This window comes from Lates calcarifer, linkage group LG18 (genome assembly GCF_001640805.2).
Source record: "Lates calcarifer isolate ASB-BC8 linkage group LG18, TLL_Latcal_v3, whole genome shotgun sequence".
NCBI lineage: Eukaryota > Metazoa > Chordata > Actinopteri > Centropomidae > Lates > Lates calcarifer.
Window position 1 is genome coordinate 9,962,700 of NC_066850.1, and position 13,859 is coordinate 9,976,558.

Below are 13,859 nucleotides of genomic sequence, written 5' to 3' on the forward strand. Positions count from 1 at the left end.
CATCACAGAATTTGCCAGAGGGCAGATTTCATCCTCCAAAGATCTGAGATCAGTATTCTCCTCAAATATGTGAAAAATATGTGAATTACTGTATCTTCAAGAGACACAAATATCAGGATGATCATCTAGAGATACATACATCCCTGGGGTGTGAACCTGCCCATTAATATTGATCATTAAAATGCAAACAAAGAGGCTACAGTGACGTGGAGGAAATACAAGAAACACCTCTACCTTGTGGTCTTACCAAGTACTACAGTAATGGCCGTGGTGGCCTTTGAGTCACACTTTCAAAGAGTTAATTCATAAATTATCTCGGTTGCCTGTCAAGATTCAAACAGAACAAACTGATTTAAGTACATTAATTTCTTTAAAACTTCACTGATTTCAGGCTCGACCTCGTCAACCTTTATTTGAACCGTGAGTGTGTTTTGTGTTGACACTGTAGGCTCAGTGAGAAAGCAATTCATGAATCACAACCACAGAGAAGCCAGGGAAAATGACATCAGTGACATTTGGAGCGTCACACGCAGCCACGGAGGTTATAGTGAAATACAAGCCGCTGCTGGAATGTCCACAATGTTTCATCGCACTGCAGCAGAAAGATACTGTAGCGCTCTGTTTAACTGTTAGTATTTGCCCATGGACAGTGTTATACTCCAGGTTTCTCTATGTTGGATGTGTATAGAGAGAAATTACATCTGTTCTGTATGTTGTTTTTGAATGGAAGTGATTCATCACCAGACTCATTTTCAGGCTAACGTCGCACCAGCTAACTCATCTCCAAGTGAAAGTTAATTTTTACCTGACTAACAGTGGTGGAAAATAACGAAATATATTTATTTAAGTATGTTATTTAACTATAATTTTGACGTACTTTATGCAAGTATTTCCATATATGTGCCACTTTACACATCCACTAGCACTGAGGCAGATAATGTACTCCACTACATGTGTTTGACAGCTTTACTTTACAGATTACAAGCTTTATTAATATGATCACATGTGCATCATAAGTACTTTTTCTGTTGATACTTTAAGTACATTTACTAATGTTTTCAATGCAGGACCTTTGCTTGTAATGGAGTATTTGGAGAAAGTGACCGGTTACTATAGCTGTCACATTAATTGGAGTAAATGTAGTGGAGTGGAAGCATTAAGTATTATAAAATAAAAATGCTCAACTAAAGACAAGTACTTAATAACTGTACTTAAGGGTATTTCTTAAATAAATGTACCTAGTTGCTTTCCACCACTGAATACTATAGCAACAGCAGGAAAATCTTTAGTTCTCTAATCATCGAGCCAGAGGAAAATGATGACATTTTGAAATGTTTTCCTGAGATGGATTGTATAAAAGAAATGCAAATAAACTGAAATTAAAAAAAAAAAAAAAAACATCTGAGGAAGAGGGGACATTTTGTTTTTGTGGTTTTACCCAGACGGAGCACATTGGAGCAAGTAGAACAAAACATAATGGAGAGGGAAATGTGATTCAGTGAGTGTAAAATATATTTAAAAAAACAATAACCGTGAAGGAAATAGAGATTTTAAGTGAATGTACTGAGATAAAAACAAAAAATGTACTGCCTCTCAATAAATGATATAAACTCAGAAAAACACAGCTCACTGACATCAGGATCAAAGAAATGATGCAGTATGACACATTACCCCCCCCCCCCGACCCAGTCACATAATAAGTACAATTAGAGGCCATTTGTTCTCAACTCTGGTGCTGATGGAGTAATCAGGGGTGTTAATGATGACTCACATTTGGTAGGAAAGAACAAACAGGTACACACAGCACTGCCGCCCCCCCCCCCCCCCCCCCCCCCACACACACACACACACACACAAAAAGCACACATCAAAGGTGCTGAGAAAATAAAACCTGATCAAAGATGAACAAAATGTGTATTTCTCTTTTTTAAACTCACTGCAGCGTTTTCATTTTTTACTTCGTTTGCACTCATGGTATGAGAATTGTCAGCTTTTTGTTATATTTTAATCCTGATGCAGAGAACGGGTAAAACTCCCTTCTCACGTCGCTGTGAAGACTCATACCCCAGCAGGCTCCTTGAGTGATTACAGCAGTGTCAAATGATTAATGGTATCAGCTGACCTCTATCAGTTTCTAATGTGATCTCCACACCTTGTTAGCTGGAGACAGTCTAGACTGTCCAGCACGAGACAGTCGTGTCACATAATAAATAGTTTGCCCTTTTATTTTGATGGGGACACCGTATTTGGACGTGCGTTGATTAATATGCAAATGAACATGAGTCTGAATCTTAAACGATTAATTTAGCTGTTTATCTTTAAAAAGTTGCAAACTCACTGAACTATGACTAATTATTGAATAATGACAGTAACCATTAGATGATATGTTCATTGTGATGTTTCTAATGGTGTTTTAGGTGATGTTCATGTTCATGATGTCTTCACATTTATTAGAGTGAACACCACCACCCTCAGTGACCTTTTTCCCATTATTTTAACTCCTAATTTATTGGGATAATTAATGAGATATCTGAACACATGCTTGAGTTGAATCAGAAGAAAAGGAATGATAACAGAAATACAAAAAGCACATTTTTATACATAACAATGAAAGATTTAATGTTCACAACAACATGAAAAGTGAGAAATAACACAGCATAAATACCACTTAATGTTGGAATAATGCAACATTACATTAACTGTCATTATTAAATATGTTTCATTGGGTATAACAGCATGTATAGAATAAATGGGTATTTACATTACATATTTACAGTCTCATGTACAATATTAAAAGCCTCTCGCTACAGGTCCTCAGATTCTGCCGCGTCTCCTTCAGATTTACACAAAACTAGTTCTTATCTCTTCTTGTGCCAAAGACCAACTGGTGTTTGGTGAAGGGACAGCAGCTGCCTGCGGCAATAATATCCACCTCAAAGAGAGGGTGGGGGGTTCTTTCACAGGACGTGGTACACGGGCCTGGATCCAGGGCTCTCCGGCGTGCAGGGCTGCGAGTCGGAACTGCCGGGGGAGTAGGTGGCCATGTCTCTCAGAGCGGCTGGCCCGCAGCTGGAGTCCGCCGTGGAGAGACGGTCCACGATGCTGGAGAGGCACTCGAGGCTGGAGGCTCCGGCTGGTTTGTCGCCCAAACTCTCTGATAAGGGGAAAGGGAGAGTTGGGATCAGTCAAGATGGTTTTAGCTGATACAGTGTCACAGGATAAATCCTCACAGAGGCAAAAACATCTAAAGTCATCAATCAGTTGGATTAGTAGATTTTTAAAGCACTATTCTGGCCAGAGTGCATGTCATATTCATATCAGGCTGCTGTTACTGTCAAAAGGTCTTACCGTTCTTTGCATATGAATAGCTGTTGCTGTAGTTTGCATTCAACTGTTGCCACACCGGACTGTTGCTGCCAGCCTGGAAGAAAATGAGAAATCAAGTTTACCCTTGAATACTTGCAAAAACTTGAAAAACAACCGCAGCAGACAGACACAGGATGATGCGCTGTTTGTATAAATATATATGGGATAGGAAGGGGCGGACAAAAACAACCAGTGCCCTTCATGATATTCTTGACAGGCTAATAAATCCTGAATTCCAAAGTTATGGGCTTCTTTATTTCACGTACACCTTAAAGCCAAAGTGGCAGTGTGCGCTCCCTTTCCCCTGCCCGGAGCTCTGAGCGTGGCGAATCGATTGTATCAGTGGAAGCAACACCAGTTTGTGCAAGATGACACTTTCTCCTGGTAAATCTGCAGAAAATCCTGGCAGCGGCGCAGAACATGCAGTCAGGATGGAATGCAGAAAAGCACCCAGTTTTTCCTGCCAGACTTCAGTACGGTGGATTTAGCTCGGTTTATTAGGGCTATAAAGTGTCCGGTGGTGGGAAAGCCATTACTCCGTCCAACATTATAAGTTCTTTTTTGCATTAACTGATACACTGTCACCTTCAAAACATAACTCAATCTGACCTGTAATAAGCATCAGAGAAGGGAAATACATGTAAGACTACAGAATAGATGTTTGTATTAAAGAATTATGGGAGAGTATAACATGCATGAGGAACCGTGGTAATTGAGGTCTCGGGGCAAAACAGGCTTATTTGATTAATACATTTCTAAATTGGAAATTCAGGTTCTCCTTTGAAACGAAATACTCTACATGGTAATGAGAAATGGCAACAGTGCAAAGACTCTAGAGACACATTTTGTCAACAATGAAGGTTTTTCTGTGAGGTTCCTACAAGGTGCCTCACATGCCGTAGTCCTCTTTTGTCTGATGGACATGTTTTTGGGGTTTACAGCCATAACAGGAGGACTGCAAGACTCTGAACAAACCAGATGTTTGCGTGAGGATCAGAGGTCTTACCATGCCGTCAGAGCAGCTGGAAAGCGGGCTCCCCGGCTCAGAGCTGCTCTCTCCGGGCAGGCCGTAGTAGCTCTCCACCTGCTCTCGTAGCAGCTCCTGCAGGCTTTCGATGTACTGGATGGCATTGCGCAGGATCTCCACCTTGGGCAGGCGTTGGCTGGGGTTGGCCGAGGTGCAGCGTCGCAGGGCCTCGAAAGCGTGGTTGACCTTCTTCAGCCGTCGGCGTTCGCGCATGGTGGCGGCCCGCCTGCGGTCCACGAAGCTGGACTTGCGCTTGCAGGCCTTGCAAGCCCACTGGAGGCAGTGTCCCGGCTGGTGAGGGGCCCCGGGGACCCGGACGTGTTCGTCCTCGTCCGAGCCAGCCAGCTCCACGCCGGGGCCAAACTCCAGGCTGTCTGGGGACGAAGCGCAGGCTCTGTCGTAGTAGACCTGGGATGGTGAGAAGACGTCCATGGCTTACTGAAGAAAGGAGTCTGAGTAGATGGACTGATGGGTGCAACGGAAGGAAGGAAGGTAGAGGAGTGGGGTGAGAGAGAGGAGACCTCTGAGTGATATGAGGGGTCTGTTGCCCCAGGCCCCCCTTATATGCCCCCAGGCCAGAGCCCAGGGCCCACATTGGCCAGATCTAATTACCATGGCCCATTGGCCCAGCCAGAAGGCAGGCTGGGGTTAGCTCAACTCCCTCCCTGCCCCATCCCAAACCACTGCCTCTCACCCCCCAGTACCCTGCAGAGTTTCCCACATCTGCACTTACTGGTGTTTTCCCACTCTTCACCAATCTCTCCTTCCAACAGCCCTCACCCTGCAAGGCCATGATGAACACAATGCTTGGGAATGTTTCAGGACAGTGGATGAACACTTCCAGCTTTAACCACAACATGACCTTTCCTGAACAGTCACAAGTGCTTGATTTTGCTTGATTTATCTGCAACTGGCCTTCAGGCATTGCGTCATAGCCGTCAATGAAAAGTGACACTTTGCTATGAAGACATAAACATTAAAGAGAGCGTGTTTTGTTTGGTCAAAACTGTGCAGAAAAAGAGGGCGACCGCTCGTAGGGAATATGCGAGCCAATTTTTACGGTGGAGACAACAGCGTTGCAGATGCAGCCCAGCTGCAAAGGGAGGTGTAACATTTCAAGCCCTGTGAATTCGCATGGCAGCGGCAAGAGCCCTCTAAACGCCCCGAGCTCGTCGCTGGAGGTGCTGCGAATGAGGCGATCCCTGTTTGGACAAAGCTCATTAAAAACAGCAATTACAACAACTGACACCACAGCCCAATTCCCTGCACCATTTTGCCTCCTAGAGCCAAATTTGAACCATTAAAAGTTATTGACACAAGACACAAGTACTTCAATTCAGCACACAACAGATGGTCAGTGTGGTGCAGTAGTGTTTTATTCAGGTGGAGGTCTCAACGTGTGTCTTATTTGTTTTTGTTTTTGTTTTTTTTTCCACAGAGGAAGAGGAATTAATTGGATATTTCAGTTTTTTCTGACCAGTGTAGACATTTCAACTTGTCTCCTTTATTGTGCTTTGCTACATGTTGGCATGTGATACAGATGGTGACTTCCAAACTGCACCGCAGTGAGTTTGAATCATGTCTCTATTTGCAGAATTGCTCTCTTACAGCAGACACAGATAGTCAGACAGAACGGGGCCTATTGTGACTGGTTTAGGTAATTATGCTGTTGACAGCTTACAAGGATACAATGCGGATATTTCTCACAATGTGTCAAAACGTTTGGCGAGCGCCCCCCACCCCACATCTCTGGGAACCGCGCGCACCTAAGAAAACACCAGTACCTGCTGCCTCTGAATTGCCGTCGGAGTTTGGATTAGGCACAGCTGAAGAAGACATCGGGGCTCGCCTGCAGCTCGTAGCTGCTGAGAAGATCAAAGTGGGGAGGGGTGAGGAGGTGGGGGTGTTTAGACTGAGAACAACGTCGACGATGAGAAAAACCTGGATTGTTAATTGAGGTTAGATTGGCGCAGCACATGGTGTTATTAGGGATACGCGGAGCTTGTATTGGCGCCGGGCGCGTGTGATCCGCGCGCGCGCACACACGGTCTCCTGGGAACTCACCGGGTTTGCTTTTTTGTTGTTCTCAAGGGTCAGAGACAGAGTTAAGTGAAGGGCAGGAGGTGAAGCTTTATGTCCACCTCCCTCACGTCTGAAACTCTTATTTCTTCTAAACTGCCCGGTGCTTTGACTTAATATGCTGCTTGTTCAGTGCAACACCAGCCCCCTGACAGAGAGACAATTTGTCACTCAACTCGCCACAAGATAGATTCTTCTCTCTTTTTTATTATTTTTTGGCCTTTTCTACTTTTATGTTTTTGCCTATTTTAAATGTGAAAACTCGTGAGTTTTATGTTTTTTTTCTGGATGAAGCATAAAAAACTGACATGTGGACACATAAAGTAAATTTTAAAAAAGGGTTACATTCTGATTCAAGGTTTTTTTTGGGTGGTGGTGGTGGTGGGGGGGGGTTCCTTCACATAGAGTCCATTTTACACTCCCCACAAGAATTAGTGAAACCCAAAAAAATAAATAAATAAATAAATTTTGAGTGGCAACACCATTTGTTTGGCAGTGAGCAGAAAGAAGGTCCTTGGTGAATCCTTTTCTTAGCAGGATATTCAGGGAAAGTCTGGATAAAACAGAGCATTCAGCATCCAACCTTTATCTCCCCCCCACCAACCCCTCCTCTATAACAGCTCGCCTTTCATCAGTCTTTGACTTTTAAAACACAGCCTTCACAGACAAATGAGAATTATATGGTGTCATCAGTAACACCCAAAAATCCCTGTAAAGTTAGACAAGAGAGAAGCCGGGGCTCTGGGAGTGGTGGGTGCTGTTTCTGCTCAGAGGCCGACACAGCAAACGTGAAAATAAAAAACACAACTTTTGTATCAAATACAACTAGTTTATACACATTATACCAACAAAACCTTTGCACTTTAGACAAGTACCAACATTGAACCACACAGGTCTTTTCCTAGGACAAATTGAGAGTGTTGATGTTGGGTCAACAATTGTGGCAGTAATCACCAAAAAACAGACATGAAATTGGCAGTTAAACAGTGAGGCTGCAAATGAAGTATCGCTGCTATCAGGGAGAGCGAGAGAGCAGGAGCCCATTAAAACCACATTACTGTTCAGAGCTATCATGTTTCTGTGTGCTTTCTACAGAAAACAGAATATTTAGAGCCATAAACAGCAAGAACCCCGGATTAATGTATGATTTAATTCCTGCATTCTTTTCCTTTTTTACTTACAACTACAGAGGTATTTTCAGCAAAATGTAAAGTAGTAGTTATTATGCAGTATTGTACTGTGTAATGTATAGTTTTTGTGATTTGATTAGTGTTGCATTATGTTGCTTAAATAGCATTTTAATGTTGTAATTGGACAAAAAAGAGCTGACTTAAACTTGTTTATCCACCGGAGGTAGTTTAATCATATGTTTAGGAAGAACCTGTGATTGTTAAATACATGTGGTTAAATGGAGATATTGCAGCATTTCCTTCTTAAAATGTAGTGGAGTAGAGGTATAATAAATATTTAATTCCTTTATTAGCCTCCAAAAGGGAAACTGGTTCGTTCGTGACAGCAGAGATTATATGAGAGACACACTGCAACAAGCGTATTAACACTAACACAAACACAGAAACTAACACATATTTCAAAGGGGCATTAGCACAGGTTCAGAGCCTGTGTAGCTGCTAAATTGAAAACACAAACAAAACAATAAATGGAAAGACCAAACAATAAGTGATGCACCTGAAAATGGGACCATGAAATGGGCAATAAATATAAAATAAAACCTTAAAAATTAACAATTGGAACATCCAGGAAACAAGCGAGTCTCAACCCTGTGGGTACAAATCCTTTTGTGGAGCGTCTTAGTATCTTTAACCAGTCACTCAACACACTTTTTAGACACTAAAAACATCAAGGAGAGAATAACCTTCAAATTTAAGTACGGTTTTAACTCTCCCCCTGGTCGTTCCTAACTTTGTTTGCTTGATGTTACTTTGAGGTCTTTTGCTTCTGACACACCGGATACACACGTGTGGCACTTTTTATCACGTATGTGTGTGTGTGTGTGTGTGTGTGTGTGTGTGTGATGAGGCCGAGTCCCAGAGGTCAACCAGGGGAGTCGGTGTCATCCACAGAGATCTGAGGGAGTCTAGCGCACCCCAACATCATCAACAAACGCCCCTCCTTCCTCTCTCATGTCAAAACAAGACAAACAAGACTCAATGGATTTCCACGCCCTTAGCGTCATGTCACACATTTAAATAGCTTGCATGTAAATGCTTTGCCACGTGATGATGAATTAAGGCCCTAATGGCTCAGATCTCTTCATTATCCCGCTGGGCTTTGCACTCATGCCTGCTGCCCAAGTTTCCATGTCCCCATCATATGATAGGAGAGGCGAGCGGGGGCGCGCCATGTTTGTATGTGTGTGTGTGTGTGTGTGTGTGTGTGTGTGTGTGTGTGTGTGTAGGGGTGGGGGTGACTCGTAGTTACTGTCGTGGGATCAGGGCTGCTGGATGCCAGTTGGAACAAAGAGGGGCAGCCCAGCAGCAAAAATATTCCAGGGCAGTTTAGACAGATTTTATGGACTTCTAATAACTGTGAATGCTGAAGGAGGGGGAGCAGTTGGGGTGGGGGTTGGGGGGGGGGCTGTTGTTGATGGTGGTGGTTTTGTTAATGTTTTTGTTTATGTAACCCACTGTTAAAGCAGTGAGGAGTACAGTGATATGTTTCAAGATTTTAAAAAAAGAAGCAGAAATCATAGACTGGATATGGTCTGACGCTCGCATTGCTTCTGTTTGTCAAATACAATTCAACCACAGTGAAGTGGATGGAAATTACCTGTGTAGCATTGGAGAATGAGGAATATGCAGTCGTGGTTTAATATACTGCAAAAGTAGCTATTTATTTTCTTGGTCAGTTATGTACAAATATTTAAATACAATATCAGTGTTTTTAAAGAGTTTGTCTGCCTTTGAATACAAAATAAATAAATCTAGACATCACATTCTTATAAAATATGTACACATTTGTTGCTCCTGCTGTACAAATGAAGACTACATAGCAAACAGAAGCCAGAATGGCTGACTACAGTGGAAATAATTTAGCAATGGAAATTAGAAATTTTTAAAATATGTCTTCATTAAAGTTTCAGTTTTCTGAGGCGTCCTCCCTGATGCTGATTTTCTCATCGTTGGTGATGCTGTCCACGATAGAGGACAGACGCAGGAGGCTGGAGGATGCTGAGGACTCACTGGCTCCTGGAAAGAAAAGAAATTGACCTTTAATCCCACTTGACCTTTGTTTTATTTTGTTGTATTTTCTGTTCATGGAGAGTGAAGTTTGACAGGTTTACCTTCTCTCTGGTTTGTCAGGGCTGCAGTGGAATGGTCGGCAGAGGTCGGCCAGGGCTCTGAGCACTTTTTCCAGTGGTACTCATGACTAGCCATCTGTTGAAATACAAAAGTTATCTAACATAGTGAACATACATGTCAGTGTTTATATCAAATCTCACAGACACATATGATTTGAAATGGAAGACTGTTGCTGGGAAACTGACACGTGATGAGTAAAATTTTAAAAAATACGATTTTGGGAAAATATTAATAGAAAAAGAAGTGACATTAGTGATCTCATTACTGAATATCCTTCAGCTGCAATAAAAATATCACAGTGATACTGAGGATAAACATGCAGTAAACACATCATAATGTAATAATAATAACAGACTCCACACACATTACAACAGGGAATACAAATACATCATTGAGTCATCATGATCTCCCTATAAAGTCATCTGAATATCACAGGCACACTGACAGACTCTTAATGGGAAGACATGGCGGCTGTATCCAGTATCATCTTACACTGTGTTCTGTGGAGTTATGGGATGATCCGTTTTGGGGTTTCTCCTGCTCGTCCAGCGTTTGCAGCAGGTCCTGTAACCGCTCGATGTAGCTGATGGCGCTGCGTAAAATCTCCACCTTGGGTAACCTCTGGTTGGGGTTGGCCACGGTCTTCCTCTTGAGCGCGTCGAAGGCCTCGTTGATCTTCTTGAGCCTCCTCCTCTCCCGGAGCGTGGCGGCCTTGCGCCTGTCCGTGGGCGCCGACTTTCTCTTGCATATCTTGCAGGCCCACATGAGGCACTGGCCCTCGCAGTGCGCCCGGAGTCCCGGGGGCGCGAGGACGTGTTCCTCCCCGCTGCTCTCCCCGCCGGTCTCGGACGGTACGTTATTATCCTGGCCCGGAGACAGCGGGCTGTCGTCGCCGTTGTACAGAGGAGACACCCCGGACATGTCCAAGTGCTGTAGTGGTCCATGATCTCCTTCTTCTAAATAGCGCAAATCACTGAAAAGATAAGTGTTGGTCTCAAAAAGGTCCATCATATTGTTGCTCCCGTCTCTCTCTGTTTTGACAGCGGGACTGTGGCATTTAAATAGAGCAGCAGGGACAGAAAGTCACCAGGCTTATATATAGCATGTGAAACTCTATCCAACAGTTTGGCTGTCACACTGCATCAAGCATCTTTTTTTTCAATGGGTCTTTACAACCGACTGACTTTGTGTAGGAAATAAATATACATTAAAGGCCCTCACGAGCTATTGAAATGTCACCTCAGGTTTCATGACAGGTGCTTTAAATATCTGCATCCGGACAAAATGCCTGCACAGTGACATTTCTCTGTCACATGAGAAAGTGAAAGACATAATAGTGTTGTTGCACAGTTAACAGGGCAAAACAGTACCTGTCACATTCTTACAACACATGAGGTTTTTTAACAGTTAAATATTAATGTGTCACTGCTTTTAATATCATCATTTGGAAGAGCAACCTTTGGGTTGCCAGGTTGCGAAAAATATGTATCCCCCGTGGCATTACATGACACACAATAACACCACACAAGACAGCTGACATTTAAGTCGCATGGAAGACAAATGAGTTTTTTCAAATCAAATACAGAGTCTCTACACTTAAAGTTTTACACATACACAAGCTTTAAAGTTACACATACAGCACAATTCTTCTGTGACCTTGCGACACTCTGGCCTCTAACAATGCATGTGTCCCTTTAAAAATGTTATCAAGTCGTTAATAAATGTTTGAAGCCTCCTCACTTTCTAATAGACTTCTGCAGTTATTAATGTCAATAAGTTGTTCAGAAATATATTTTGGTTTTCATCTCTGATAAAGAGTTTATTAGATGCAGCAGGCAGATGGATTTCTGACCTGGCAACCCCAAAATCTGACCATATAAATGAGTTGGTGCTTGACTATAAAGCATTAATAACTGATTAATACGTCATTAGTTAAACATTAGTCACAATGTATATACACTTTATAAAGTATGCCATAAAAAAGTGGTAACAAAGCATTATCTTAAAGGCTCAGTTCAGCTAAATTACAAACTTCGCTCTCTCTCTCTCTCTCACACACACACACACACACACATGCACACACAACCAACAAACAAGCAAAATCTCCCGGTGCTATCTACACAGTACTTCTGGTTTACAGATATCCGTCTCTTAATTTTCTGCCACCATCCTAATACTACCAAGGTGAAACTCCCATTTAGCACAAACAATTTAAGCACTATGTGAAAAATTAGCAACACACACAATTAACACACTGTAATGTAGTTGTAAACATACAGTAGACATACAGTATTTTATGACAACTGTGTTTTACTGTGTTGTTGTTGAACGTCCATTTCTACACCAGCCTCCACTAATGGATGCCCACAGGAATTTTTATTGTTGAAAAAGACGCTTACATCTGCGTACAACAACATTATGGTGTGTTAAGAAATCTTTAACTGAAGGGTTGGAAAGGACGGATTAAAGTAGTTTAAAGTGTTTTCATTAGTGTGAATTAGTGTCTCCATTGGTCTGGATAGTCCTCAAACCAGACTACGGTAGAACAATGTTTTTAACCTCCATACATGAGATTATGATATCTTTCACACACAGAAAACCATCTAATCCCAAACACACTTCAGACGGGTTGTGCCTGATTTAGCCGGTGGGGATGGTATAGCCGATTGTAACTTGTAGAAAATTCCAACATAAATAGACTGGAATGTGCAGAGTCAAAACAGCTTTGAGAAACACATGTATAGGACGGTATAAATAGGAACATGGCTCATTCATCTTAGATTCATAAAGGAGATAAACGCCTGTGTGGAGGTGATATATAGCCTGTGGCATTTCTGCTGCAACCTGAAAGGTCTACAATTGGAAACTTCACAGGCAGGAATGTGAGGGATTCCTATTTATGTACGGCTGCACGACCTTGTGTTATGAAATGAAACAGGACAGGACTGGTCGGGCAGCAGCTTTAGACGCAGAGGGGCAAACATGCTGTCAGATTGTAACTATTCAAAACCTGATGACTGAAATATGAAGAGCAACTTTTGAACTTAGAGGGACTGTTTAGGGGGGAGAAACACTCACAGCTTAGCTTGTGTGCACTACAACACGCTGTTGCACAATCAGTGGAGTTTTACTTTTACCCTATGGACGTCCCATCCCTCTCCACCAGCCGGCTACTGTTACATTGTCATGGAAGGCTAAGAGTAACGGGTGCTTTTCATCATTTGTCAAGGTGTCTAAACTACAAGTCAACACAGCATCCCATTTATAAATTGTCAGTTATGCCGCATTCACATCATATTGCACAGAGTGTCTCTGAGAGCAGCCATGTGGGAAAAACATTTCATATCAGCCTCTTATTGTAATCCTGATATGGAGCTCTCAGGAGTTCATAACATCTTAAAATTGAAATTACCACAATAACAATCCAGTGAAAAAATGGCCACAAAGCCACCACTACTGACACTTCTAAACATCCCATATTAACACCAACAAAATCAATATTATATTGTTTGTTTATTTCTAGTTTTACTGGTCATGGAGCTTCTACAAGTACATAAGATGACAAAATAATTAATGTAGGTTTAATACTCTTACTTTTTGGAGTGCATAGACCTCATGTCTTCCCCTCTCACTCACTGACTTTTGTGTCAAACACAGGCGAGACTAATATCATTAACGATGGCCGCCTTCCACTTGGCTGAACCCACTCAAGAGCACACTGACCCACACTACAATGGAACAGGGTCCTGATTAATGTTATTAGTTCCACCTGTGCAGGTCACAGTGTGACACTGTGTCTGAGAAGCTGTCAATCAAACAGTGTCCTCAACACAGGTCTTTTTTTTTTTACTCAAACCATTTTGAGTTTTAACAGGCAGGTAAAGCACAGGTGTAACAGGTGTGTGTCCCTTTACATTAATGCCAGCGTGCACAGCAATGTTTAAATTCAGATTTGTAATGTTTTTATGTTTAAAACGAAACAGTTTTTGGGGAAGAAAGGGAAAAGTTTGATGTCTTGGTTTATATATATATATTGGATGTGATCATTTTTACCAGTATCTGGCCAA

The 13,859-nt window shown here is 42.3% G+C and overlaps 2 protein-coding genes across 3 annotated transcripts; both read right to left on the reverse strand.

Moving 5' to 3' along the window:
• Nucleotides 1–2,603: 2,603 nt before the first annotated feature.
• myf5 (myogenic factor 5) lies at nt 2,604–4,906 on the reverse strand. Its single transcript, XM_018661930.2, has 3 exons — nt 4,373–4,906; nt 3,349–3,421; nt 2,604–3,154 (listed from the first exon to the last, which is right to left on the reverse strand). Exons 1-3 carry the CDS (start codon nt 4,823–4,825, stop codon nt 2,958–2,960), a joined length of 723 nt encoding a protein of 240 aa, XP_018517446.1. The 5' UTR covers nt 4,826–4,906; the 3' UTR covers nt 2,604–2,957.
• A 4,391-nt stretch (nt 4,907–9,297) lies between these two features.
• Nucleotides 9,298–13,515, reverse strand: myf6 (myogenic factor 6). Of its 2 annotated transcripts, XM_018661919.2 has the most exons (4): nt 13,387–13,515; nt 10,285–10,765; nt 9,774–9,867; nt 9,298–9,678 (listed from the first exon to the last, which is right to left on the reverse strand). In XM_018661919.2, the coding sequence occupies exons 1-4, from the start codon at nt 13,407–13,409 to the stop codon at nt 9,569–9,571; spliced, it is 708 nt and encodes a 235-aa protein (XP_018517435.1). In that variant the 5' UTR covers nt 13,410–13,515; the 3' UTR covers nt 9,298–9,568. The 2 variants fall into 2 exon arrangements, with proteins under 2 accessions (XP_018517435.1, XP_018517426.1); XM_018661910.2 differs by lacking the exon at nt 13,387–13,515 and having other exon boundaries at nt 10,285–10,898.
• Nucleotides 13,516–13,859: the final 344 nt, after the last annotated feature.

Coding starts and splice junctions, on each gene's coding strand:
- myf5 (XM_018661930.2), bottom strand. CDS start 4,825: ATGGACGTCTTCTCACCATCCCAGGTCTACTACGACAGAGCCTGCGCT. Junction 3,422..4,372: donor CCAGCTGCTCTGACGGCATG/GTAAGACCTCTG, acceptor ATTTTCTTCCAG/GCTGGCAGCAACAGTCCGGT. Junction 3,155..3,348: donor CTATTCATATGCAAAGAACG/GTAAGACCTTTT, acceptor TCCCCTTATCAG/AGAGTTTGGGCGACAAACCA.
- myf6 (XM_018661910.2), bottom strand. CDS start 10,803: ATGATGGACCTTTTTGAGACCAACACTTATCTTTTCAGTGATTTGCGC. Junction 9,868..10,284: donor ATAACTCCACAGAACACAGT/GTAAGATGATAC, acceptor GTATTTCAACAG/ATGGCTAGTCATGAGTACCA. Junction 9,679..9,773: donor CCTGACAAACCAGAGAGAAG/GTAAACCTGTCA, acceptor TTTTCTTTCCAG/GAGCCAGTGAGTCCTCAGCA.